The sequence below is a fragment of the Gadus chalcogrammus genome, chromosome 11 (genome assembly GCF_026213295.1).
Source record: "Gadus chalcogrammus isolate NIFS_2021 chromosome 11, NIFS_Gcha_1.0, whole genome shotgun sequence".
Taxonomy (NCBI): Eukaryota; Metazoa; Chordata; class Actinopteri; order Gadiformes; family Gadidae; genus Gadus; species Gadus chalcogrammus.
Genome location: NC_079422.1, coordinates 18,909,413 through 18,935,348, shown reverse-complemented (window position 1 = coordinate 18,935,348; position 25,936 = coordinate 18,909,413). Strand labels below are relative to the sequence as shown.

Genomic DNA, 25,936 nt, shown 5'->3' with positions numbered 1-25,936 from the left:
ATGAAGTGTATCATGATTTGCCTTTTTGAAACAAGACATTTTGCTAATTGCCATTTTTCTGTGTTCTGCCGCATTGGATTGACAGACTGCAGAAATGCAGGGGAAATGGGAGGTAAATTTGCACCATCGTTTTCATTTTCATTCATTTAACATAATAACCACGATGCTCACCTTAGCTATACGCACGCATGTAAAATGTATGAACCTCAAAAGAAAAGTACAACATAACACTCTCTGCGAGTTCATGGAAACAGTGCAATCATGTGGGATTTTACACACCTCCCTTCCATTTGCTCATGTTCACCAGCATTAGCATAATCACTCACCAAAGCATTCGTGTGCCTAAAGTACACGGTGGTGAATTGAAGTTGACTGAAGTCCTCAACCTTTCATGGAGGTTGGGAGTTTGCTAAACAGAGCATCCATATTTAATGGAAACGATGTGGTGTAAATGTACTGCTGTTGCACTGTGTTCCCTCACTGCCTTGGTAGGAGTTAGCCGCAGGCTAAGGGGGATGTCTTGTCACAATCAATATTAACACATTTCTTTTTTAGACACAGCCTCGCTTTAATTTAAATGCAGCCTTTGAAATGTTGTTGTTTTGTATGAACTTGTACAAATGCTGAGAAAAGTGTGTGTTTGTGCTGTGTTGATCATGGGTGTTTGTGCCAGGCTATTGTACAAGGCATGAAGAAAAAACATTACAGTTTCCTGGACCAGAGAAGAACCGACTTTGACGTAGACTATGAAGAATTCTGTCAAAGCACCACTGAACTACATGTAAGCTACCGAGAAAAAGGCATCAAACGTTTTGTACACACTTCAACACAACTGCAACCGAAAGACACCCTTGGGTTTCATTGTGTTTTTGCCCTCCAGAATCAGCTGAAGAATTTCATGGACAGCACGTTTGAAAAGATTCACAACACAGAGAGGGCTCTGAATGTGCTGAAAAAGTTTGAAAGGTAATCGCACCATACAAATTCTACATTGGCTGTCCCTGTTAATGTGTTTTATCTATACAAACACTTTGATATTCATTGACCTCACATGAAATTTTCATGCTTGCATATTTTGAATGCTCTCACATTCTACTAAAGTCCTCGCACATACTGCTTTTCATTAAAAATCATCTTACAAACTATTTATTCTACTTAACCTTTCTTTTACCTTTATCGTCTTTAAAACTTCGTCCTTTCAATGTTTTAATTTGTTTACAAAGCACTATGAACGGCTTTGTGTTAGAGCCGTTCTCTACAAAAACTCCACTGGCCTCCTCCTTGAACTTCAACAGCAGTATTTGAAAAGGGATTCATACTACATTCACATTTACGGAATTTGCAGACTCCAAAGCTTACAACCATTCATTCACTCATTCACACACCGACGGCGATGTCAACCAAGCAGGGCGACAGCCAGCTCGTCAGGAGCAGTTAAGGTGCGGTGTCTTCCTCAGGGACACCTCGGCTAGGAGGAGCCGGGGATCGAACCAGCAACCTTCCGTTTACCAGTCGACCCGCTCTACCTCCTGAGCTGCTGCCGCCCCGTATACTTACACAAACTCTCCTCTATACCCCCTCAGGCTGGGCATCCCAGACCTGGGCATCCAGGACAAGTACCAGCACATTCTGCAGAACTACAGCCGGGACATCGAGATGGTGTCCCGCACCTACACCCGGCAGAAGCTAGACCCCCCCATCGGGCGGGACCTGCCCCCCGTGGCGGGCCGCATCATGTGGGCCAGGCAGCTGTACCGGAGGATCCAGGATCCCATGGACCTCTTCCAGCAGGTGGGGGTCGACGCTTTACAGTTTGACATGGCTCATACGTGTGCTTTGTTTTTACCATTTTGCATTCTCTACTGGTTTCAGTTGTAGCCGTTTAAAGGGGACATATTGTTCCACCAGGTGTGCGTGTCATTAAGCGTTACAAACCGTTTTGAGAATCGGCCCTCTTCTCACATCACGAGTGGGCTTGTCCTAGATGTATGACGGCTAGGTGAGCAACGTTTGCTACGGCCCACTGGATAGGCTGGTAGACTGATCTATCCAGCACACATCTAGGTGGACACGCCCACTTGTGATGTCAAAAGAGGCTGATTTTCAAAAACGGCTTGTAACGGCTAATCACAGTCACACCTAGTGGTATAATATGTCCCCTTTAAGGTCGGTGCACTTTGTAAGAAGCTGGAGCTGCCATTAACTTAATTGCTATAGTATGCTAATGCTAACCATTATCCCCATTGTGAATACAGCAAGCCGGCGTTCTGTCCACGGTGGAGGCCAAGAGGATCATCCGGAACTACAACCGCGTTGCCAGGGTTCTGCTGGAGTACGAGATGCTCTACCACCGCGGCTGGATGCAACAGGTCCGAGGCTAACCGGCTAGCCGTTAGCTTAATGATGAGAGAAAGATATTGACAATATATTTGGCCATACAATATCATATAGGATGTACTTCATTCATCCCAGAAGGAATTTTTGGGAATTATAACAAACATATCACTCACATATTTTTTGATTGTGTATTATTTATATCTATGGAACAAAGCAATAGATTGCTGATGGCGTTTCACTATAAGCTCTGGTTGGTTTGGTTCTGCTCTCTCTTCTGTACCACCCCATCCATGTGTGCTGTGTCGCCCCCCCCCCCCCCCCCCCCCCCCCCCCCACGTTACTCCAGATGGACGGTGCCAGGCTGGGTCTGCAGGCCTCCCTTCTGGTCCGCTCCACCGAGACGGGGGAGCTGTTTGTCAACTTCGACCCAGAGATCCTGACACAGATCCGGGAGGCGGACTGCATGAGCAGGATGAAGCTGGAGGTTCCCCCCTTCGCCTCCCTGCTGCAGCAGCGACAGGCCAACCTCAAGGGCAACTTCAACAAGCTACAGGTGGTGATCTAGTTATATACTGTATGTCATTTGGGATCCAGCGGCCCTGCTATGTAACAGCAGAACCTTCTGGGGGTGAGACGGCACAGAGCGGGGGCAGTAAGGGGTGGAGTCAGTGGCGTACTGGCCATCAGCCAACTCATCCGGGTGGGCAGCAATCTGATCGGCCAAGGAAAGCCATGGACAAGAACATAGTCTCACAGTAAAGGCATTTGGGCGCCTTTACTGTGTGGCACAGGCCCTCAACCTCTAATGAGTATAATAAATAATCCCCCCGCCCATCTGTGTTTGACTGTCCTATATAACACTCCTAAACCATAACCCACTGTCGTATATACGCCCCTCCCTAATCTATATTTTTTGTTCCTTAAACCTTTTGCTTTGTTTCACTTTCAACTTCACGTTAATAATCGTACATTGAAAGTACCACAACAGTGACCATTCAATCATGTACGAATTGTTTCACATACGATACATGTTCCAGAATCCAAATCAACATGTAAATCGTTGTATACGTTGGTCTATAGACTGCATTTCTATAGGGTAAGGTCTATAAAGCTCTGATGGGGTTGTGCTTCTCTTGACAGCTGATGCTGAGGGAGAGCTGCCGGGTGCGCAGTAAGATCCAGAGTGCCTTTGAGCAGCTGGTCATGCCCCATGTGGCAAAGGTAAGACCGGGAATGGACCCCAGAACACGCGCGGCATTCAAGATACCAAACAGTATCGCTTGTGGTACTGATGATGTTCATCGTGATGGTCCATGGGGAATCATAGAGGATGTTGGAGGGTCCCACTTTCAGGCACATTTAAGATCAGTTTTGGAACAATGAATAACAGTTGATCAATAAATGTATTTTACATGAATTACTGTTTTCATTAATTCATTCAGAATGTCCATTCTTAAAAGTGTTGGATTAGGATTTTACATTTCAACAATCTCTAAAGCACTAATAGCCTTATAGCTTATATCTAAGATCTTTCAATGTATTATACATGAATTACTGTTATCGTTGATTAATTCATAATGTATCAGTTCAATCTAGTTTTATATGTCTGTGTTAATAACTTGTTAATCAGGTAGACGAGGCGATACAGCCCGGCCTGACCTCCCTCACCTGGACCTCGCTGAACATCGACAAATACCTGATCCGCATCAACGCCGCCCTGGGTAACAAAGACAAGGCAGCACCCACCTTACACACCCACCACCACCATCTCATCCACTTCAACCCCCCCCCCCCCCCCACCCACCCACCACCAGCACCACCTTACACACCCACCACCACCAGCAGGGCCGTGGCACCAAATCCTGGGCCCTGTATACAAGAGGTACTGATGGGCCCCCCCCCGAATTCCCCCTACCAGCCCCCTGCGCTGAATTGTTGACGGGGGGGGGGTACAGAACAATTGTTGACGGGGGGGGGGGGGGGAGACGTGGCCGTGTGCGAGTCCTAACACTATGGGCTGGGGGATAATTCAAAAGAAATAATGGGCCCCCCCTCTGCCTTGGGCCCCCCCAGGACTGCCTCAATTTCCCCCGCAGTCCGTCGGCCCTGACCACCAGCACCACCTCATCCACCTTACCCACCCACCACCAGCACCAACCTCCTCCACTGTGCCCCCATCTAGTGCTGAGACAAGGATCTGATACAGCAGACCGATGGTTGGATGATTAGAGTGTTGATCATTGAAGAGCGAGAAAAGAGATCAAACATTTACTGCTATTAAATGAATTCTCGGGTTTAGCTTGTAAACATTGCAAGCAATTTTGGGATTTCGCTCAAGGCTTTTTATACATTTTATATGGGGATTTTGGTATTCATGACATTTTAAATAAATCATCCATTAAAAAATAAATAAATATAATTTATGTATGGGAAAATAATATTGCGACGCACAATATTGTTGGTAAATTTTTTTTTACTTAAAAACAATACCACAACAGTCGAGTCACTTGCACAACTCAAGCCCCCCTCCAGTCTAGAACTCTGGCCCTCTTAAGGCGAGACACGGCAGGCAAAATCATCGATTTTTCAGTCACTGGTCAATTTTGATATTTTGGGCTATTTTGCACCATTAACATGTAATGTTTCGCACAAAAGAAAAAAAAAAGTCAAAACGAAACATTTAGGTGTTTGTTTTATTATAGTTTGTCAACTTGCGCCTCTGAATTTTACAGAAGATTCACCAAACGTTTGCTTTATTACGCACCGTTTCAAATACAGCCGGTCTCTGTCATATGTGTTCCGTGGTATCATTGGAAAGCACTCGATCTGCTGCACAACATAAAACTGATATCTGATTGGCTGGACTCGATTTCCGACCGGACGATTGGTTCGAATGTATCACGTGGTATGCTCTCAAGCTTGGTTGGCTTTTGCCATAAGAATCTTTAAAAGCCGTTTTCTCAAAATGAGTTTTTCCTCACACGCCAAGCAAGGAATCTCCACTTCTGTAGCACCTACATGCACCAAACTTTAGAATCTTATTCTCAGCTATTATATGAAGATTTTTACAGTGGGATTTGTTGATGTATCATTCTTGGCCTGATTTACATGACATTTTATGCATAAAAATAGGGCGGCAATACATTTTTTTAAGGCATTGGCAGTATTTTCTGATTAACTGGATAACGAAAGGAGATATCCATAATCCCCTTTGTAAATATTTTTCTATTTAATATAGCAACAACATGAAAAAATAATTTTGAGCCTGGCTTTTTCCAATGGTCCGATTCTTCGTTTCAAAATGTATGCATATTTGCGCATATTTTATTAGATATAGCCTAATTAGCATATCTTAACATACAATTACAGAAAACTTTCAATGCATTTTCTTCTTCTAATCATGTGGCTAATCAACCGGTAAAGTTTCATAAAGATATCTGTAAGTTAAAAAAAAAATCATATTCACCTGCCGTGTCTCGCCTTAAGGAGCACCAGAATGGGTGTGGCTCAATTAACCTATGAGCCACAGCTGCAGCGGTTGCCGGCACTGTGCGTCACACTCAACATTAACAGATGTGTGAATGCGTGTGTGCGTGTTGATCAGTTACGTGTTGCGGGTAGTGTCATATGTACGTGAAAAGGAGGGGCTACCTTTTCACAGTATGCACAAAAAGAAAAACTAGCAACGCCAGTGTCACCTTCCTCTCATCTAGTGCGTTCAGGAAAGCCTCTTTAGAGGAGTGCTCATCCATCATCCTTCTGCCCCCCCCCCCCTCTGTCCGTCTGTCCGTCCAGGGGACCTGGAGCTGCTGATGGACCGCGTCAACGACCTGGTGGAGTTCCGTATCGACGCGGTACTGCAGGAGATGAGCGCCACCCCACTCTGCGTTCTGCCCGACGACCAGCCCTTCGCCTGCGACGAGTTTGTCCAGACCACCAGGGTGAACACACACACACGCACGCACAATTGCACGCACATGCACACACGCACGACACACATATACACAAACACGTACACAAACACACACACATGTACACATGTACGCACGCACACGCACGCTTGCACGCACGCACGCACGCACGCACGCATGCACACACACACACACACACACACACACACACACACACACACACACACACACACACACACACACACACACACACACATTTACACATGTACACGTACACACACATAAACACACATTTACAGCTAGAGGGCGCACAAACACACACATACACTTACAAAACAAACACGCACACACAGAAACGCACAGAAACACAAAAAAACTAAATTTGACTCATTCAACTTTATTTGCACGACCTGGCACAGTGCACAGCAGTGTCACAGCAGTATTTTAACACAACTGTAATGATGAACCAGGCAGAACAGTAAAAATTGATTTTGTTTGCGTCAGTTTCTTGTCTCTGTGACACCACCCAGGTGTGTCCAATTACCCTTAATGACCCTCGTAGCCCCACCCCCAAGCAGCTTCCTGTGATATGGTTGGAGGCAGGAAATTAAAGGGGATAGCTCAAAGCCATTTCTTTTTACCCTGATTGTAGTTATTAAGATGAAAGACAACGTCTACCAAAAATGATTTATGTTTAATGGAAGAAGGAAGTGCATAATAAGTGCCCACATTTGCATATGTTTTGCAATGTTTGCAGAACTCTAATTTTTACATAATATGATCATTTGCATACTAATGGCTTTCAACTTGAGGAGCTATTATTGTTGTTGTTGCCTACGTTATTAAAGACCCTGTCATACCCCCACCGCCACTGTTTCATCTACATCTTATCCAAATGTAACCACAGATGGTGTTTTCTTAACCCATGGGATGATTCAAATAAATTGCTTGTCCAACATGTAATTCTTGTGCCTATAACAAATACATTACCATCGCGGCATCTCTTTACATTTAGTGTGACAGTTCCTTAGTGTCGACGCTGAGTAGCTCATTTGGAACAGAGGCAACCGTTCATTAATCAATACCAGCCAACATCGGCTAACCAGATTGGGTCATTGTTCCGAGTATGTTAAGCAGACGAAATGACATGTGCTATGACATTCTTATGGTTTTACATTATGCGTATCTACCATATTTACACCCTGAGGCATCACAGGAGATCTTCTGAGTGCTTAGGCTGAGGAGGCCGCCAATGGAGCGAAGAAGAACGCATTCATCATCTTTACCTGTCGTGTCGTCGCTCCCTACAGGAGCTGTGTATCAAAGGTGCCCAGAGCCTCCACACCAAGAGCTCATTGGTGGAGGAGGCAGCCAATGAGCTGATCAACATGCTGCTGGAGTTTGACAACGGCCACAAGGAGGAGGAGGGAGAGGTGGCCACACCTGCCGGTCAGGCTGAAGCTAGAGCCCCGGACCACGTCGACGCAGACGGTAAACCTCACACGGGACACCTCACACGGGACACCTTACTATAGAGTGTGTGTTCAACACCCGCGAAAGATCACAGTTACCAATTGAGCCTGTAGGGGGAGCCAGAGAGGCAGAATGTATGACGGAAGGCTGTTTCCAAATGTTCAATGTTGAATTGGGGTGATTTGATAATGGAGAAGTACAGAACGTCTGTCTCAATACTTGTGAGGTACGCACACAGACAACAGAAAGGAACATTGCTCATTAACAATTTTAGACTAGGATTTTACCTTTCAACAATCTCAAAAGAAGCCTTACAGCTTGAACAAAGACAACGTTTTTTTTTTTTTATGTAAGCTAATGGTTACGAATTCTGGCCTAAAAATGTGCTCTCTGTGTGCATCCTTCGTTGCCAGTATTTAAACATTTATTGCATTTTACATTTAGCAGACGCTTTTATCCAAAGTGACTTACTCAACGGTTCCTGCATACATTCACAGTCAACCATGCAAGGCGACAGCCAGCTCGTCAGGAGCAGTCAGGGTTAGGGTGTCTTGCTCAGGGGCAACTCGAGGCGGGGAATCTAACCCCCCTCCCCCCATGATCTCCTAGGCGAGGAGGACAGCCGCTCGGACGCCCGCCTGTTCTCCAGGAACACCCTGGCCCCTCCGGGCCCCGGGGGCCCCTCCACCGCCTCGCCCCTGGTGCGGGGCCGGAGGAAGAAGAGGGACCTTCTGGAGGTGATGGAGGAAGAGGCCCAGGAGCTACTCTCCCACTTCAACCACCGCAACGTGGACGCCCTGCTGCGGCTGACGCGCAACACCTTGGAGGGCCTCCGCCGCCGCATCCACGCCTCCACGCTCACACACTTCCTGGGTGAGACACACACACACTCACTTCCTGGTGGAGGCGCGCACACTCACTTCCTGGGTGAGACACACACACTCACTTCCTGGGTGAGGCGCGCACACACACGCGGCATCTGGGGATCAGGATGTTGTCATCTAGATAATTTTGTGTCGGACATACTGGATTATTATTAGCAGGGGCACTAGTAGTAGTAGTAGTAGTGGAAGTGGTAGAGGTAGTAGTGGTGGTAGTAGTTGTAGTAGAAGTAATGGTAGTGGTGGTTGTGGTGGTGGTGGTGGTGGGAGTAGTAGAAGCAGTAGTAGTAGTAGTATTAGTGGGAATAGTAGTTGTAGCAGAAGTAATGGTAGTACTAGTAGTAGTAGTAGTGGTGGTGGTAGTGCTGGTGCTGGTGGGAGTAGTAAAATCAGTAGTAGTAGTAGTAGTAGCAGTAATAGTAGTAGTAGTAGTAGCAGTAATAGTAGCAGAAGTCGTAGTAGTAGAAGCAGTAGTATTAGTGGTAGCTGTAGCATTTTTAGCATAGCATTGGCAGATTAAAACAAGATTAGATATTTCATTAGTACTAGTAGTAGTAGTAGTAGCACAGAGCAAGATGAAGCATAGCTAGGTTGCTTTAAATTGAGTCAATGAACCGTTTCTCCTGTGGCTAGTCTTCATATCTGGGATACGTTATAGACGTTATATGATAAACAGGATCTAACGAGAGTCTAATCCATCTAATGGATAATAACGAACCCCCAATCGCCCTCCCCCGTTCCCGTAGCCCAGGGCGACCCCCCAAGCCGCAGCATCAGGACCGGGAACCAGGCCATCTTCAGGGCCAACGTCATCCTCTCCATCCCCAACGTCGCCATGGTGCCGGCGCTAGAGGAGGTGCAGCAGGCCCTGAACCGGGCGGTGGAATGTGTAGTCAGCGCCAGCAAGGGAGTGGGCCAGTGGAGCAAGGAGCGGATCTCTAAGGTGGGCTGTGGGGCCCACCCCCCTAGTAGAGTCAGATCCATCCGGCGGCCATTCACCCTGACCTCTGATCTATGGTTATTATCATCATCAGTGTGGTCATTCAGCAGTGGTGATAGCGGTTCAGCGGTTTGACTTGAGACTTGAGGTTGCTAAAGGGTGAAGACACTCAAGGATGTATAAATGATAATATATGATGTAATAATATATCATAAGTACAATATTAGTACGATTATTAATAATAATAACCATTATATCAATAAAAACATAATTTATATAAATCAATAATATATACTATTATATTGATAAATAAAAAAAAAGTATATTCCGATAACATATTATACTATTTTATTAACAAAGACATTCATATATATTAATAGTATAATATATTATTATTAATCCTATTGATAAATAATTAATTATTCTGTACCATATCTTGCTAATAATGGATGTGTGTAAACAAAGGTGGAGGGGTTCTGTATAGTTGTGCTTGTGATGGACACACAGGTTATGTGAGCCACTCTTCATCAAAGTGCACTCTTCTCCACCAGAAGGGTTTTTCCTGCCTGCATCAACACTATTTCACTTCTTTATGGGTGATGGTGTGGGCGTGAAATGTGTCTACATCAAAACACAGAATAATAGGGTCCCTTTTGTGATTTGGCATTGTTGTTGCCGGTAAGACCCCCTCCTGAAATTGTGTGAGAAGAAGAAAGTGCAAGACCATTAGGGTTCTGCTCGGAACTACCAGAGACGGCTCAAGGATCTTTTGTTATTTTTTCTGTTGTTTGTTTGTTTGTTTGTTTTGTTCGTCTTTTCGCTGGTCCATCTGTCAGATCTTTCTTTCTTTCATTCTTTCATTCATTCTTTTGGTGTGGGCATCCTGGCTGTCAGTCTCAATGACTATTGATTTTTCCATCCATCTATATGGGGACATAAATAAATATCTATATATATATATTATAATTATTATATATGATATTGTTTTTCAATATCACTCAAGGCTTTTATAACTTCTGATGGGGATTTTGGTATTTGTGACATTTTAAATGAATCATTCCTCATAATAACAATAATGAATAAATAAATGTATCAATATATATAAATTAAACAAAAAGAGAAAACATAAATTGTACCCCTATATATTCCATGCAAATAATCATGGAAATGTGGGATTAACTCCGGACATTATTTCACGTCCACTTTCAGAAGAAGATGAGTGAGAGGCGAATGGCCGCCCTGAAACCAGAGAGCAGCGAGAGTGAGTCCGAGTCCGAAGACACCACACACAGGAGCCTGGCTGGTAGGTCCTCTCTGTCTGTCCCTCTGTCTGTCGCTCTGGCTCTATCAAACAGCTTGAAGTTGAATTCATTCAAAGTCATAAAACGTGAGAATTGAAGGCTTTGGATAATATGCTGTCCTATAAAAGTGACAGCATGGATTATAATAATCATTCCCTGTGTCCCCTCTGGGATTCATGTTATATTTATATGATATGGTCTATTTCACTGTATATTCTCTGTTCATTTGCCGAGCCTCATGTTCTTGGTCACCAGTAACATCAACAGCCATGGCGATCAATTACTGAATCATTTCCGAACATGTGCCAAAGGAAGCCGACGATAAAACAGGCTAGATCAATAAAATGGATGATAAAAAATCCATTACTTTAAAAATGAAAGGCACAAACAACAAAGGAGCACACATAATACAAAGAAAACATTAGACAGATAATTAAAATACATAGAAAACACATACACACACTCTGAAAGATGAAAGCATTAGCAGACTGGACCATCACGTCAATGTTCTAGTGCCCAGGATGGGCGGGTGTGACCATTACTCACTCTGTTGAATGGCCACCGGCTTCATCAGCCCCCCTGCGTCGCTTTCATGGCTCAGCCGAGCACCGGTGTGTGACTCAGACCCCGAGCCAGGTGACCCCATCATTTACACGGCTCTGTTATGGACAGTATGTTGTTTTGGCACTAAGTTCAAAAGACATCACATGGAGGACGACAGATGAGACCTGGGTGTCAGCGCAGGCTTTGATCAGCAGCGTGGCTGACGGGAGTGGAGCTGGGTATGGCTAAAGGTAGCTAAATGTATGACCGGGAGGGGGGGTGGGGATGGACAGAGGGTGACAGCATGAAACAACAACAACAACAACGACAACAACATAACCACGGAACACGTTTTGTCTGCATCCCCTTCATTTCTTGGTAAATATTTGACTCACAAACGCGTTGACACGCACACACGCAGCCACACTTGCACACAATTAAAACACACACGACACATGCACACACACACACACCAGTGGAGGCTTCTCCATTGAGGAGAGGGAGGAAGATCCTCCCTAACATTGTTGAGAATAAAAAATGTAGATGCCCAGACTATTGTAATGAATTAATGCCCTTAAATATGACTACTTTATTGCCTTTGAATATATAATGTTCGTTTCCCTGGGTAAAGGGACATTAGCACCCCCTATCGCTTATTGACAATTACTTCAGGGAGGAAGGTCCTCCGTCGCCCTCCGTTGACTCCCATTCATTTCCCCGAAAGTACTGGCGGCCGGTGGATAACATGGGTTTCAATGGGAGAGAGGAGGAAAGTCCTCCTCTGAGTGGGTGGGACCTTAAGGGGTCTGATTCGCGCAAAAATCTATCCGTCTGCCTTATGAACCAATAAGCAGGATCCCTGGATGTTGAGCAGCGTTGCCAGATTGGTCAGATTTCCCACCCAATTGGGCTACTTTTAACCATGTTAGGCTGGAAAAATTATCATTCGGCGGGAAATCTGCCCAATCTGGCAACGCTGTTGATAACAAACCCGGTCTGCATTGCCGCGGCGCTCAGTCAGAGACGCGGAGCAAGTGAAATCTGCGATAGCGAGATCCTAAATGTACAATGGAAACATTGGAAACGGAGGACATTGTTAACGTCTTATTAAAAAAAGCATTCCATTCATTAAGTTACAGTGCTAAGTTAGCGACCAAAGAAAGAGGTAGACCACTTCCCAAAATCAAGGTGACCAGAAGTAATGGCAACGTCATTGTTGTGAGTGCTACATGGTTTGCTAGGTACGCATGGCTTACTGGTAGCATTACAAGCAATCGACTTTATTGCTGGCCCTGTTTGCTTATGAATAATAGCAAATCTCCAACGTGGGCTGTTCATGGTTTCACTGATGTGGAAAATCTTGATAGGGCAACCAAACGCCACGACAAGTGTCAAGATCACGTTGGTGAGCACCAACGTGATCTTGACACCCGTTGAGATCTAGGCCCAATGATAGGCCCAGATTTTTTTATTTACTTTTACAAATCAATAGTAGGCCTGATTTGACTAATATGCTTTGCATCCTTTCCTTCTCAAATTACAGTGATGCCACTGGTGGCTTTGTATAAATTGTATTCACATAACTCCCTCCCTGCTATTTTGTAGTTCACCAAAACACCTTGAAACAACTTTAGTCTCACATTCTTATGCCACCAGTGCAAGCAGGCCAATGGCAACCAAGCGCGCAGTCCTTCCTCCCTCACTTTAAAAACCACCAGCCGCCACTGACACACACACACCACAAACACAGGCACCCACACGCACACACACATACGCACAAATTGATAGGACCTGAAAAGGCTTTGCGAATGAAAATGTCCAGAGCAATCAACTCCCTTGTGATGAAAAAATAGAAGAAGCAGGATAAAACGTTGAAAAGGCTTTCATGTGACAATACCGTACTTTTAGAAAAATTACTCTAATCCCAGCCGAAAAAAGAACGGAAAATGTATTTTCTTGGTTCTTAAACCGGACGTGTGTGTGTGTGTGTGTGTGTGTGTGTGTGTGTGTGTGTGTGTGTGTGTGTGTGTGTGTGTGTGTGTGTGTGTGTGTGTGTGTGTGTGTGTGTGTGTGTGTGTGTGTGTGTGTGTGTGTGTGTGTGTATGAACTCTCCATTATAAAATCATCTAATGTATTCCTGGTCCCCTCAGCACAGCATCCAATTTAATTCAAGTATAAATGCAGTTCTTATTCCTGCTATTATACTCACCCCTAAAAAAACGGGTTATACTCCGGCAGCAGAAGTGGTGTCCCTTAATTGCACTTCTCTTAATTGCACTTGGTTCACTACTCATCCATAAAAGGTTCTATGTCATCTAATATATTCGTACATTCGGTTTAACTGTTCCTTTATTGGTGCCGCAAGACAATTCTCTGACTTGCTCCTCGATAAATATAGAAAATGGAGGACATTTTAAAGTTACGTTGTAAACAACCCTCTCCCAGGGGAAAGACAAGCTACAACTTCTTGACACCACCGTTCTTTTTTTGAAATCCCTTTCTGAATGCTGCATACATCACATAAATACGTTTCTCTTCGGTAGAATATTGAAACAGGAAACAAGGCTAAACTCCGCCCATTTCCATCCTAGGCTTCCTGTTCAGGCTGAGTCCCGCCTCTCAGCAGAATTCCTGCTGTAACACAATACGACTTCTGGAACCCAGATTAAAACCCCACGACTGCTTACGTGTGACAACAATCCACTCCATGTCCTGATTCTAATCTTAACATTAACCTGAACTTGTTTCCAGATGGCAGCATGTCCGACATCTCAGCGTCGTGCGCGGTCCAGACGCTGCCCTTCCAAGCCAAGAACTACTACAAGGGGGTCTCTGAGAACAAGGAGATCGTCAAGCTGGTGTCGGTCCTGAGCACCTCCATAAACTCCAACAAGAAGGTGACGAGCCTTTCACACGTCTATGGGGTGTTCTTCTATCAGGGGGCCAGGAGACTGAGCCCGATGCACATGTTACTGTTAGAGTACAGAAATAATGTATTGTGATAATGCTGTGAATGAAATGTATTGACCTATCTGAAATATAAGAGAATATAGAAGGATATCAGATGTGTTTTTATGGAATACAAATATTAAATAAGGGTCATACTATATTTATATGTGTCATACTAAATATCTTTTGTATATATTTGGCATCCGTTGTTTGAAAAAAAAAAATTGTTTTTGTTTGCTCAATAAAGTACCGCAAAATCAATCCTATTTTTCTGTGTGAGTGTATTCCTTTCCACAACGCTGATGTACTCTGTCTTCCGTCGGCCTAAGGAGGTGCTGACTGCGGTGGAGAGGTTCAGTCGGTACCACCACATCTGGAGACGGGATCGGGAGGACACCATCCTCACGTACGCCGTCCTTTCACACAGCACACAACAACAAGAAAGACCCAAGAGATTAAATTACCCTCGCGATGCTATACGACAGGATGGGACTGAAGTGAGCCGTTTGATTCAATTTCAAGCTGTTTTTCTCTTTCTCTTTATGTTTCGTCTCTAGGTTCAGCCAGGGGACACCGTTGCTTTCTGAGTTTGAGAGCCGGATCCTCTATTACCGAGACCTGGAGCTGGAGATCAACGGAGAACCGGAGTACATTACGGTCGGATCTCTGGCCCTGTATACAGGTGGGGTTTAAAATACATGCACGCACTCAAACACTCACTCACTCACTCACTCACTCACTCACTCACTCACTCACTCACTCACTCACTCACTCACTCACTCACTCACTCACTCACTCACTCACTCACTCACTCACTCACTCACTCTCTCCTACTCTCTCTTACTCTCACTCTCTCACTCTCACACACACACACACACACACACACACACACACACACACACACACACACACACACACACACACACACACACACACACACACACACACACACACACACACACACTACTGCAAAATAAGCTTTGAGAGCAGACAGAGATGTACAAGAGACAGGCTTTTTTTTGTGTTCCATTAAAAAGATTCTGAGGCTCTTGGCTGGTGGGTGGAAGGACAGGTACTTGTTCCAGACGATTCATATGCTGTTCAAATGAGCAGGGCCAGTGTAGGTGTCACTGGTAGAAGCTACTTAGTAATTCTCCTCACACGGAGCAGAACTCTCCTGACAGCTTAAACCGTGACCTCAGAGTGATACTTTCAAAACAAAACAGCAGGATGGGACTCATGAATATTCATAGTTTCACTTGAAACTTGAATATTCAAAGTCGCATTAGTTTAAATGAACATGCATGATGGTTTTTTACATCGACAGGGCTCGACTAAATGCTCCAGTCCTCACACCGGAGCAGCTGTCACTGTGTGTTGCGTTAAGCTATATTAGAGTGTACACCGTAGGATACTTTTCATTCATGATTAAATAAAAAGGTATGTAATACCCTAGTTATAAATGTATTTCATAATTTTACAGGAAAGCTACAGTGTTACTTTTTAACTAATGGTGTGTTATGCTCGACAGGGATTTCCTGAAATGAAATTGGTGCCCCTTAGCAGAAGTAAACAGGTTATTTGGGGATTCTACTGGACCCAATCACTTAATGGATTTCTGTTCGGCTGGTTTTCTGCATTGATCAACAATTTGAGGAAACATGCCAAATTCCCACTGCTATAAATATTATCCTAAAGAAACCAATACAACTATACAATCCTAAGTAAAATTGGTAATTTACCACAGCAAATAGAACAGTATTGATGTGAGTCGTTCCTCTGGGATTTGATCGGGTTGTTGCCGATCGCAAACGCTTGCGACATTGTTACGGCCTGGGTAAGGTGTGACTCCAAATGCCGTGCATAAGAAGAGGAAGCTGGCAGCAATGTGGTTGTTAAACTAAATAAAATCTTTACTGAAGTAAATAACAGACTAGGTACAAAACACACTCTCCCCAATAAAACTAATGGGTGTAACGGGTAAAAAAAATAACAACGCTATTCCTAATAGTCACAACATAGAACCACGTTCTGGCAAAATAGAATACAACAAAGATTTGTGAAGTTTCAGCAGGGAGTGCGGGGAGCAGAGGGAATAAATAGGTGTGACAACCTAAGCACAGGTGCGGATGTTTGTTCATGATTGCATGGTGGCCGGTTACGTACGATGGCCACCGTGCATGGCTGAAGTAGAGCACATAGAACTCGCTACGGCCCTGCTGCGTAACACAACATTCATGAAAGAACGACGGAAACACGCAGAGAGTGGTAGCGAATACTTAAATCCGACCCGTGTGTCCATTTGGCCCCCAGCGGACCTGAAGATGTCCCTCACGGCCGAGACCAAGAGCTGGATCATGCAGTACGGTCTCCACTGCAACAAGAAGTACCGCTCAGAGATGGAGCAGATCTTCGTCTTTGTAGACGAGGCGGGCAAGAAGCTGAACCGGCAGATCAAAGACCTGGACGACATCCGCATCGCCATGGCAGCCCTCAAAGAGATCAGAGAGCACCAGATTTCCATTGATTTCCAAGTCGGACCCATCGAGGTACGGTGTGCCTGCGTGAGGATGATGTATGACTCAAATGAGGTCTGGGACGTTGTGCTTGAATCAATTTCAGGTCTCAGGTTTCCATGTTTTTCTTTTTGTATCCCACGACATTCGATTCCCTTTGATGGTGAAACACACTGTCAGAGACACATCCGATTCAGGCACATTAATATATTCTACATGGGACACGCACGCAAATACACGGATACACCAACGGACACAGGACAGGCGGAAATAGCAGTCTTTTATATCTATAATAAAATAAATAAATTATAATAATTATAATTTATAAAACAGGCAGCATTGTGTGCCTTCCTCGCCGACCCCCTCGACTTTGACCTCTTTCTTCATGAGTGCTACCTTTATTGGTGCCATGAGACAATTCTTTGAATTGCTCCTCAATGTGAAAGAGTAGAGGAGATTTTAAAGTTAATTTGTAAAGAAACTTCTCCCGGGGAAAGAGAAGCTAAAACTTCGGGACGCAAACCCTTCTGAATAGGGTTCAAATCAATGTCGTGGCATGAAGGAATACCCTCATTAAAATCCCTTTCTGAATGTTGCAATCCACTCGCACAAATCACTTTCTCTCCGGTAGAATATCTAGACAGGAAACAAGGATTAACTACACTCCTTTCCATTGTTCTTAAAAAATTATAAATGATAATAATTAATTGCATTGCCCCTCGAAAAATCACTCATTCCCTCGTCGTTGACCTCTTCCTTCCAGGAATCCTACGCCATGCTCCACAAGTACGGGCTGTCGGTGGCCAAGGAGGAGGTGGAGAAGGTGGACACGCTGCGCTACACCTGGGAGAAGCTGCTGTCCCGCAGCACGGAAGTGCAGAACGAGCTGGCCTCCCTGCAGCCCAACTTCCGCGGGGAGCTCATCGACAACGTGGAGACCTTCCTGGACGACTGCTCCCACTTCTACCAGGAATACGACGAGGTGAACGCACGCATCCAGGGGTAGACATTAATATACAGATGCAGACATTCATATATAGGGCAAGACATTCATGCCGGTGTGGACATTAATATACAGATGTAGACATTAATATACAGATGTAGACATTAATGCACAGATGAAGACATTGACACACAGATGTGATGTTCATACACAGATGTAGACATTCATTTACAGATATAGACATTCATGCACGCAGATGTAGACATATTTCTACAGAGGTAGTCATACACAGATATAGACATAAAAACACAAACGCACACATAAACCTTAATGCTAGCTTGTAGCCATGCAAGGAGGCCACTTTACTGTCAAGCAACAATACCCTGTGATTGCAGAGCAGAGTGCAATTAACAGCCTAATTACGGCCTGATTGGTAACCGGGTAATGTGGCCTTGTGTCGTCCCGGGGCCTTGCAGGATGGGCCCATGGCCGTGGGATTAGCTCCCCAGGATGCCAGCGACAGACTCATCATGTCCCAGGTAAATGGAGCACTTCTCCTTGAAAGTCTTAATTTCGGACACTTGTAGTATAACGCAACGGTGTGTGTGAATGTGCAGATTTGTGGAGCTTGTTCTGAGCAGCTGTTGATTTCGGATGTTTTGCGTCCTTGAATCGTTCGCGAGGAACACTTATTGCATTCAACTTGACCCCCGTCCCCCCAGAACCGCTTCGACAACCTGTTTAGGAAGTACCAGACGTACACGGGCGGCGAGGAGCTGTTCGGGCTGCCTGTGACCCACCACCCCCAGCTGCTGGAGATCCGCAAGCAGCTGACCCTGCTGCAGAAGCTGTACGGCCTGTACAACAGCGTCATCGACACGGTCAACGGCTACAACGACGTGCTGTGGGCCGACATCCACATCGAGAGGATCAACAACGAGCTGCTGGACTTCCAGAGCCGGTAAGGACGGGTCCGGGGTTCCCAAAAGATAGACAAATAATTATTAAACAAAATAATTATATAAATAATTGTATAAGCACCCAATATTGGAATTCATCTTCTATGGGCCCTATCTGAGTGCTGCATCTCAGCAGAAGTTCTGCTCAACAATATTTCTGCAATAGCAAAACTTTTTGAAAAAACACAAAATGTATTCCTATAACTACAAAAACCAATGTTGCAAGCTCAATATACTGATGGCACTGATTGACTCATAGGAGGGGGCTATTCATCTAGTTATTGACCCAAGCTGCATAGATCACAGGCTTGATGGCTGTATTGGATTCCATTAAGTGGAGCTAATTGCACAGATGAGTGAAAAGAAGAAGAAGAAAAACTAAAAACAAAGGAGCCCGCCTACAGATTAAGCGATGATAATCAAATGATTGACTGGTAATTAACTGGTGAAATATTGAAGTGAAAGAACCGGCTTTGGAGAAAAGACAGTTTTTATTTTTTGGGGAGAATACTACATTCAGAGAGCTATTGGTTATTTCAAGGAAACAAAAGATAAATAAAAAAGAAGATCCCTCGAGAATAATCCCCATTACTTGATTGTTTCACGACGCACCATGTCCATGTTCTTCATTGTGATTTGTTGGCACGCTGTTTCCAAACCATCCACTTATCCTTGGATGGTCCCTGGATCCAAGACTCCAAACCCAGTCTTAAGACTAATGTAGCGACTAAGATGTCCATGGATCTGTCGTCCTTCGTTTAGCTTACCCTTGGGCTGATCATCCATCAACTGCCATCAATAACAGATTTAACCAAATATTCAAAAGTAATGAATATTATTGTCGTAAACAATTACAAGATTTGATTTTTCTTATTCCCCATTTCCTGTGGTCGAGCGATAGATTATAAATTCCAAGGGCCAATGAGTTCATTAAGATAAGATGGCTGAAAATGATTTATATTTTGTCCCATTTCACTGCTTCAGACCCACATTCACCTCCACAATATTACCGTTCAATCAACCCAGCCTGGCATTCAGGGTGTATAAAGAGCTGGGAAAAAAGCAGGAACAAAACAGCATCAGGGCTTTTGAAAGAGAGAACTCTATCCTAGGGACACCCCTTAACACTGCCTCTCTCCCTTCCAAACCTCCCACTCCTAACTGTATCTTTGTGCCAAGGGAGTCTGGTCAGGATGTCATCTTCATCACAGGGTCTCATCAATGCGCCGAAGCATATCCATTTATCAACCTCGGCCAGGGCTAGTCTTTGTCTCTTTGTTTGTGTCATCGTGCAGAAGAAAAGGGGGCAAGGGGGCGAAGAGTGGTCTTTGACGAAACAAAAACGATAGAGCTCCATCATAGAGGGGAATACCGGTAGATGTTAAATTCAGATTATGTGGGCGCTAAGATACGATTATGTAAATTAGCTGCCACTATCTGAACACTCGAAAGTCCACTTCAGAGTACCCCAGGGACTTGCTGGGTCCATCAAGGACATCTCCCTAGGTAATGTCAAAAGTTTGGTTCTGATAGCTTAAGAAATTACATCACTGTGTCGATTTAAACTTTTTAGACGATTCAGGCGTCGATTTAGAGCGCTGCCTTCGATCACTCCAAAGAAAAGCCACTCAGAGTTCGCAAAGTTGGTACACATGTAGGCACTGCATGTAAGCAGGTCTCTGAAAATCCAAGTAGCAGTCTCTTTGACCACAGGGGTCGCCTTTCCCCGCCTAGCTTGACGATCATTTTGGAAACATGGTATTTTGGCCTAATTTGGGATGCTGAATCCCATGAGCTCCATCATCTATTGATTATTCTGTACCAAAGTCATCAGGATATCCACTTAGTAACCATGACAACCCCTGTCTGACCCAGGTGCCGCAAACTGCCCCGGGCCCTGAAGGAATGGCAGGCCTTCCTGGACCTGAAGAAGACCATCGACGAGTTCAGCGAGTGCTGCCCCCTGCTGGAGCTCATGACCAACCGCGCCATGATGAGCCGCCATTGGAAACGGATCACTGAGGTTTCTGATGCAAACTCACACAGAAAATCTCCTTCAATGCAAAATTTATGTCAATCTGCCTTTCTTACATAATTACATAATTAATTCCATTCAGTAAAAAATCAAAAATTGTAAATATAGATTTGAGACGCAAAAGATAACTAATAAACAACTCAGTAAAACACGTTCAAATTTGTGTGCGGCAAATCAAATTCATATTTGTGAATAAACTCTATATCCAAAAATGCTGGGTCTTATTTTCAACTCATATTGGAAATAAATTCACTCCATAGTTAATATTTCTGAATCCATTTTGTACGTCCAGGTGACTGGGCATACCTTTGAGGTGGAGTCCGACACCTTCAAGCTCCGCAACATCATGGAGGCTCCGCTGCTGAAGAATAAAGAGGAGATCGAGGTGAGGCTACTGCCGGCCATCAGAGGGCTAGCTGATGGAGACACACGATTAACTCTTGTGTTGTCATCGCAAATGTATATCTCTTTCACGGTGGTCTGCAGAATAAATTGCGTGTCAATTGCTAAGATCAAAGTAAATATACGCATAAAAAATTGCTCTATTTGCAGTGACCTTTAAATGTCATCACAATATAATTGTCAATACAAAAATAATCATTGTTTTCATATCATCATTGTATTTTATCAAACGGTTACCGTCGGTGGTGGTAACCCCTGGTTACGATACAGTTTGCGTTCCTACTCGTGTACACCCTGTAACCCCCGCGGCGCAGGACATCTGCATCAGCGCGGTGAAGGAGCGGGACATCGAGCAGAAGCTGAAGCAGGTGATCGCCGAGTGGGACAACAAGACCTTCACCTTCGCGCACTTCAAGGCCCGCGGGGAGCTGCTGCTGCGGGGGGACAGCACGTCGGAGGTCATCGCCAGCATGGAGGACAGCCTCATGGTGCTGGGCTCCCTCATGAGCAACAGGTTGGTGGCGGCCATTTTGTTGCGTTCGGTGGTTTCTTTCCTTTCTGGGCTTCTGTCCCTGAATGGAGGCTGTGTTCCAAATTGTATACTTTTAATTTTTACTCGTAGGAATTACTGCAGTCCATACTAAATAGTATGGTAGTATGGGTATCGGAACGCAGGGAGAGTTTCGCTTGACATAAGAAGACAGGTGTTACTCGTTCGTAATTAGTGTCAAAGTGTTTTTATTGTCATTTGTTCAGAAATCGCAGGGTCAGTCTGTACATTGTAATTATTTTTGACCTGGCAGGCAAACAATATGTAGGAGGCGTGACAGATGAACAAAAGAGTCACGAATAAAATAAGGATAGCAACATAGTAAAATATTCATATAAAAAAATCCACATAATAACAAATCTACATAATACACCAAAAAAACAAAACAAGAACACTATTGACAGTTCCAGGGAATGTAAACATGTAAACAACTGTCCAATTCAGCATATAAATCCAATGTAGACTGTTCAAATTAAATACCATGAATCTGAAGTGGAATGTACAGATAAGCACGATAACAAAAAATATTGCAGGAACCACGTGACCTAACATCACAAAAATAAAACATCATAAAAACACTAGCAGCAGTACTTAAATCCAGAGAATGTAAACAAAAAGGGGGAATGTTATGCAACCTGCTTGAGTTTAGCCAACGGGAGAATGTGAATGGCCAATGAGGAATATAAATATTGAATATGATAGGTCTAAAATGGAAAGTACCCATGAATATATCCATTTATTTAGGGTAATGTACATTGAATGTACCAGAGGATGCCTGGGGGTCTTTGTGAGCCTGGCAGTACGTGCTTGTGTGCTCAACGTCAGACAGAAGCAGTGTGAACAGTCTATAGCCTGGGTGGCTGTGGTGATGACGCGCTGATTATTTCTCTTCTAATAAATCCTCTGCTGCTGGATCAAAATATCCGCAGGCCACAAGTTGAATAATCGTGATCGATAGGGAATTGATGACAATAATAATGAATGGTTGAATGCTATGGTGGCCGCGCCATGTTTAGATGTTGCTTCACATTTTTGTCTATGGCTCAGTCTCACAAGATGGCTTGACATTGCTTTACATGACCTATTATCAATTCCTGGCTTCATGTGAAATGACATTACAGTTAAAGTTAAAGTAATTTAAAGCTTTTTGGCGGCTTGTCTGTACAGCAAGGATTACTTTGGGCTCTAGCATTATTGGTATTCGATGTTATACTGACTTTTCGTTATCACTACAATTTTTTCTCCATTAGTCGCATCCACATAATGCTATAATAATTGCCTGAATGACTAGAAGGACCACATTTTTTCCCTTCAAACAAACACCCGGTAACACCAGCGGTCCAGAAGGACCAGCAGTTATGCAGTATTGTTGTGCTGCTCATTAGGTAAATGGTGTAGGAGATGAAATGCTATTACTTTCATGTCTCTCATTAACGCTGAGCCCTCACACAGCTGTCGGTGTGATTAATCCTCTCCCCTCAAAAACAACTCTGGAACCTTGTTAAAAGAACCGCAACGCCGCAGGATTGCATATATAGGTTTTATTCCTATTATATATAGCTATATATATTTATACTTTGTTACATTCATTTTTCAGTTCAAGTTTGGATGTTTTTTTTGCAATTGTCATTTGTAATAAATAGCACAGGCAACTATTTTACAAACGGTGAACTCTGTGTCAAATAATGATGAAATGTATGCATTGTGTTTATACATACAGAACAATGAACTTCGGTCGCGCATTATCATCGTGCATAATGCAGTGAAATTGCTACATCTCCTTGTGTTCAAATCGACCAAACCTTTATTTATGGCTGCAGATACAACACTCCGTTCAAGGTGCAGATCCAGAAGTGGGTCCAGAACCTGTCCAACACCACGGACATCATCGAGAACTGGATGACCGTCCAGAACCTCTGGATCTACCTGGAGGCCGTGTTCGTGGGCGGGGACATTGCCAAGCAGCTTCCTAAAGTAGGGGACTCGATACAAACCGTGAAAACACATCAACGTCGTCATCACAGCTCACCACTTTCTCTGCTGTGAAACTGCCACTGTGTATCTTCGGATAAATTCGGTCTAGATTGGGTTCATGGAGGAGTTTGGTTGGATCTAACGCTTGACATTTAACGTTATTGCTCCACCGCCGGAGTTATTCTCGACTCGGTTTAATGAAGATGCAAATGTTGCGTCTATATTTTGTGGCTTCCAGACAGACAAGGGTTTGGTGAATAGGATGCAATGTTCGATATAATTCATACAAAAGCAGTATGTCAGATTCTCACTTGTTTAGTTTTCGTAATAATAAGTAATAATCATATTACAATATTAATTATTAACCAAAACATTCTCTATTATATTATAGCTTTTCGTAAGCTAAAGTTATTTCATCACATCGTCCCATAATTCGAGGTCTTCAACACACTCATCTCCCCCCTTGAACCTAGCCCCGTTTTCCTACTCCTATTCTCCACTCTTACCCTGACTCTACTTAACGTTCGCTGGGGGGGATAAACGCCCCGCATTAACCCCCACCGCCCTGACCTGGTCGGTCTCCTCAGGAGGCCAAGAGGTTCTCCAACATCGACAAGTCCTGGGTGAAGATAATGACCCGGGCCCACGAGATGCCCAACGTGGTGCAGTCGTGCGTGGGCGATGAGACCATGGGCCAGCTCCTGCCCCACCTGCTGGAGCAGCTGGAGATCTGCCAGAAGTCCCTGACGGGGTGAGCTAAAAGGGGAGGAAGGGGGATAAACACAGGGCAGTGTGCTCCGGAGTGTCTGGGAGAGTAACAGCCGGGTTGATTATAACAGGCTGAGATGGGTGAGGGAGGGAGGGAGGGAGGGAGGGAGGGAGGGAGGGAAGGAGGATTTTATTTTATTCAAAGGTCCTTCACCCCCACAGGTTCTCAGCCCATATGGGCTTATAACTTGTGTTGCATTGTTATAAAAATACACATGATACAGTACAAATGCACGTTCATTATTATATAGATCAATCTAAAATCGTAACATTATCATAATCACGCCAATACTAAATCCTAATTGGGGAAATTATACACTATTTATTGGATTTATACACTATTTATACACTATTGTATTTTTGGACGAAATACAACCACCATACACAGAATAAACTAAATATGTATGGATGAACGGAAATACTGGAAAGGAAGCAGAGGGAAGGACCTGGAGAGGGAGATAAATCAATGTTCCAATATGTAGAAACAATAATGGTGTTGCAAGTATTTTTGGCTTCCCTTATTTCGATTCTATAAGTCATTGCCAGCTGTTTATTTTTAAATCAAATTAGCCGGCAGCCATTTCCAACTATTTCCTAAGTATATTCCTGTTTTAAATAATGGATATATCTTTTGTGCAATGATGAAGGCTATGTTTGGGCACCAGTTCAATTTGTGTGCTTGCTAAATGAGCTGCAACGACAATCGTTAGGGACATGCAATGTAGCCACAAAATGAGGTTCTGATCCGTTGGTTGGTTGCGTTGGCGAGCAGCTACCTGGAGAAGAAGCGCCTGCTGTTCCCGCGGTTCTTCTTCGTCTCCGACCCCGCCCTGTTGGAGATCCTGGGCCAGGCATCGGACTCGCACACCATCCAGGCCCACCTCCTCAACGTCTTCGACAACATCAAGAGCGTCCGCTTCCATGACAAGGCAAGACCGGCACCTGGCTACAAACAGCTTACCCCAACCATAGCCTCAAACAGTAGCCAATCCTAACCCTAACCCTAGCTACAAAGAGTAGCCAATCCTAACCCTAACCCTAGCTACAAACAGTAGCCAATCCTAACCCTAACCCTATCTTCAAACAGTAGCAAATCCTAACCTTAACCCTAGCTACAAACAGTAGCCAATCCTAACCTTAACCCTAGCTTCAAACAGTAACTTACCCCAACCTTACCCCTAGCTACAAACAGTAGCTAAACCTAAACCTAGCTACAAACAGTAGCCAATCCTACCCTTAACCCTAGCTTCAAACAATACCTAACCCTAACCCTAACTACAAACAGTAGCCAATCCTACCCTTAACCCTAGCTTCAAACAGTAGCTAAACCTAAACCTAGCTACAAACAGTAGCCAATCCTACCCTTAACCCTAGCTTCAAACAATAGCTAACCCTAACCCTAACTCCAAACAGTAGCCAATCCTAACCTTAACCCTAGCTACAAACAGTAGCTA

At 44.2% G+C, this 25,936-nt stretch overlaps 1 protein-coding gene across 1 annotated transcript in view; it reads left to right on the top strand.

The window, feature by feature from the left end:
• Positions 1–25,936, top strand: part of dnah5 (dynein, axonemal, heavy chain 5) — a 144,043-nt gene that overhangs the window by 21,013 nt on the left and 97,094 nt on the right. Inside the window, exons 12-37 of the mRNA XM_056601475.1 lie at positions 86–112; positions 674–781; positions 881–966; positions 1,584–1,791; positions 2,256–2,369; positions 2,684–2,890; positions 3,478–3,558; positions 3,968–4,058; positions 6,133–6,278; positions 7,559–7,739; positions 8,331–8,594; positions 9,349–9,545; positions 10,752–10,845; positions 14,138–14,283; positions 14,665–14,741; positions 14,893–15,017; positions 16,649–16,884; positions 17,615–17,833; positions 18,271–18,333; positions 18,517–18,755; positions 20,629–20,776; positions 21,081–21,173; positions 21,505–21,704; positions 23,561–23,714; positions 24,302–24,465; positions 25,255–25,411. Coding sequence (XP_056457450.1) covers positions 86–112; positions 674–781; positions 881–966; positions 1,584–1,791; positions 2,256–2,369; positions 2,684–2,890; positions 3,478–3,558; positions 3,968–4,058; positions 6,133–6,278; positions 7,559–7,739; positions 8,331–8,594; positions 9,349–9,545; positions 10,752–10,845; positions 14,138–14,283; positions 14,665–14,741; positions 14,893–15,017; positions 16,649–16,884; positions 17,615–17,833; positions 18,271–18,333; positions 18,517–18,755; positions 20,629–20,776; positions 21,081–21,173; positions 21,505–21,704; positions 23,561–23,714; positions 24,302–24,465; positions 25,255–25,411 — 3,825 coding nt within the window. The remainder of the gene's footprint in view (positions 1–85; positions 113–673; positions 782–880; positions 967–1,583; positions 1,792–2,255; positions 2,370–2,683; positions 2,891–3,477; positions 3,559–3,967; positions 4,059–6,132; positions 6,279–7,558; positions 7,740–8,330; positions 8,595–9,348; positions 9,546–10,751; positions 10,846–14,137; positions 14,284–14,664; positions 14,742–14,892; positions 15,018–16,648; positions 16,885–17,614; positions 17,834–18,270; positions 18,334–18,516; positions 18,756–20,628; positions 20,777–21,080; positions 21,174–21,504; positions 21,705–23,560; positions 23,715–24,301; positions 24,466–25,254; positions 25,412–25,936) is intronic.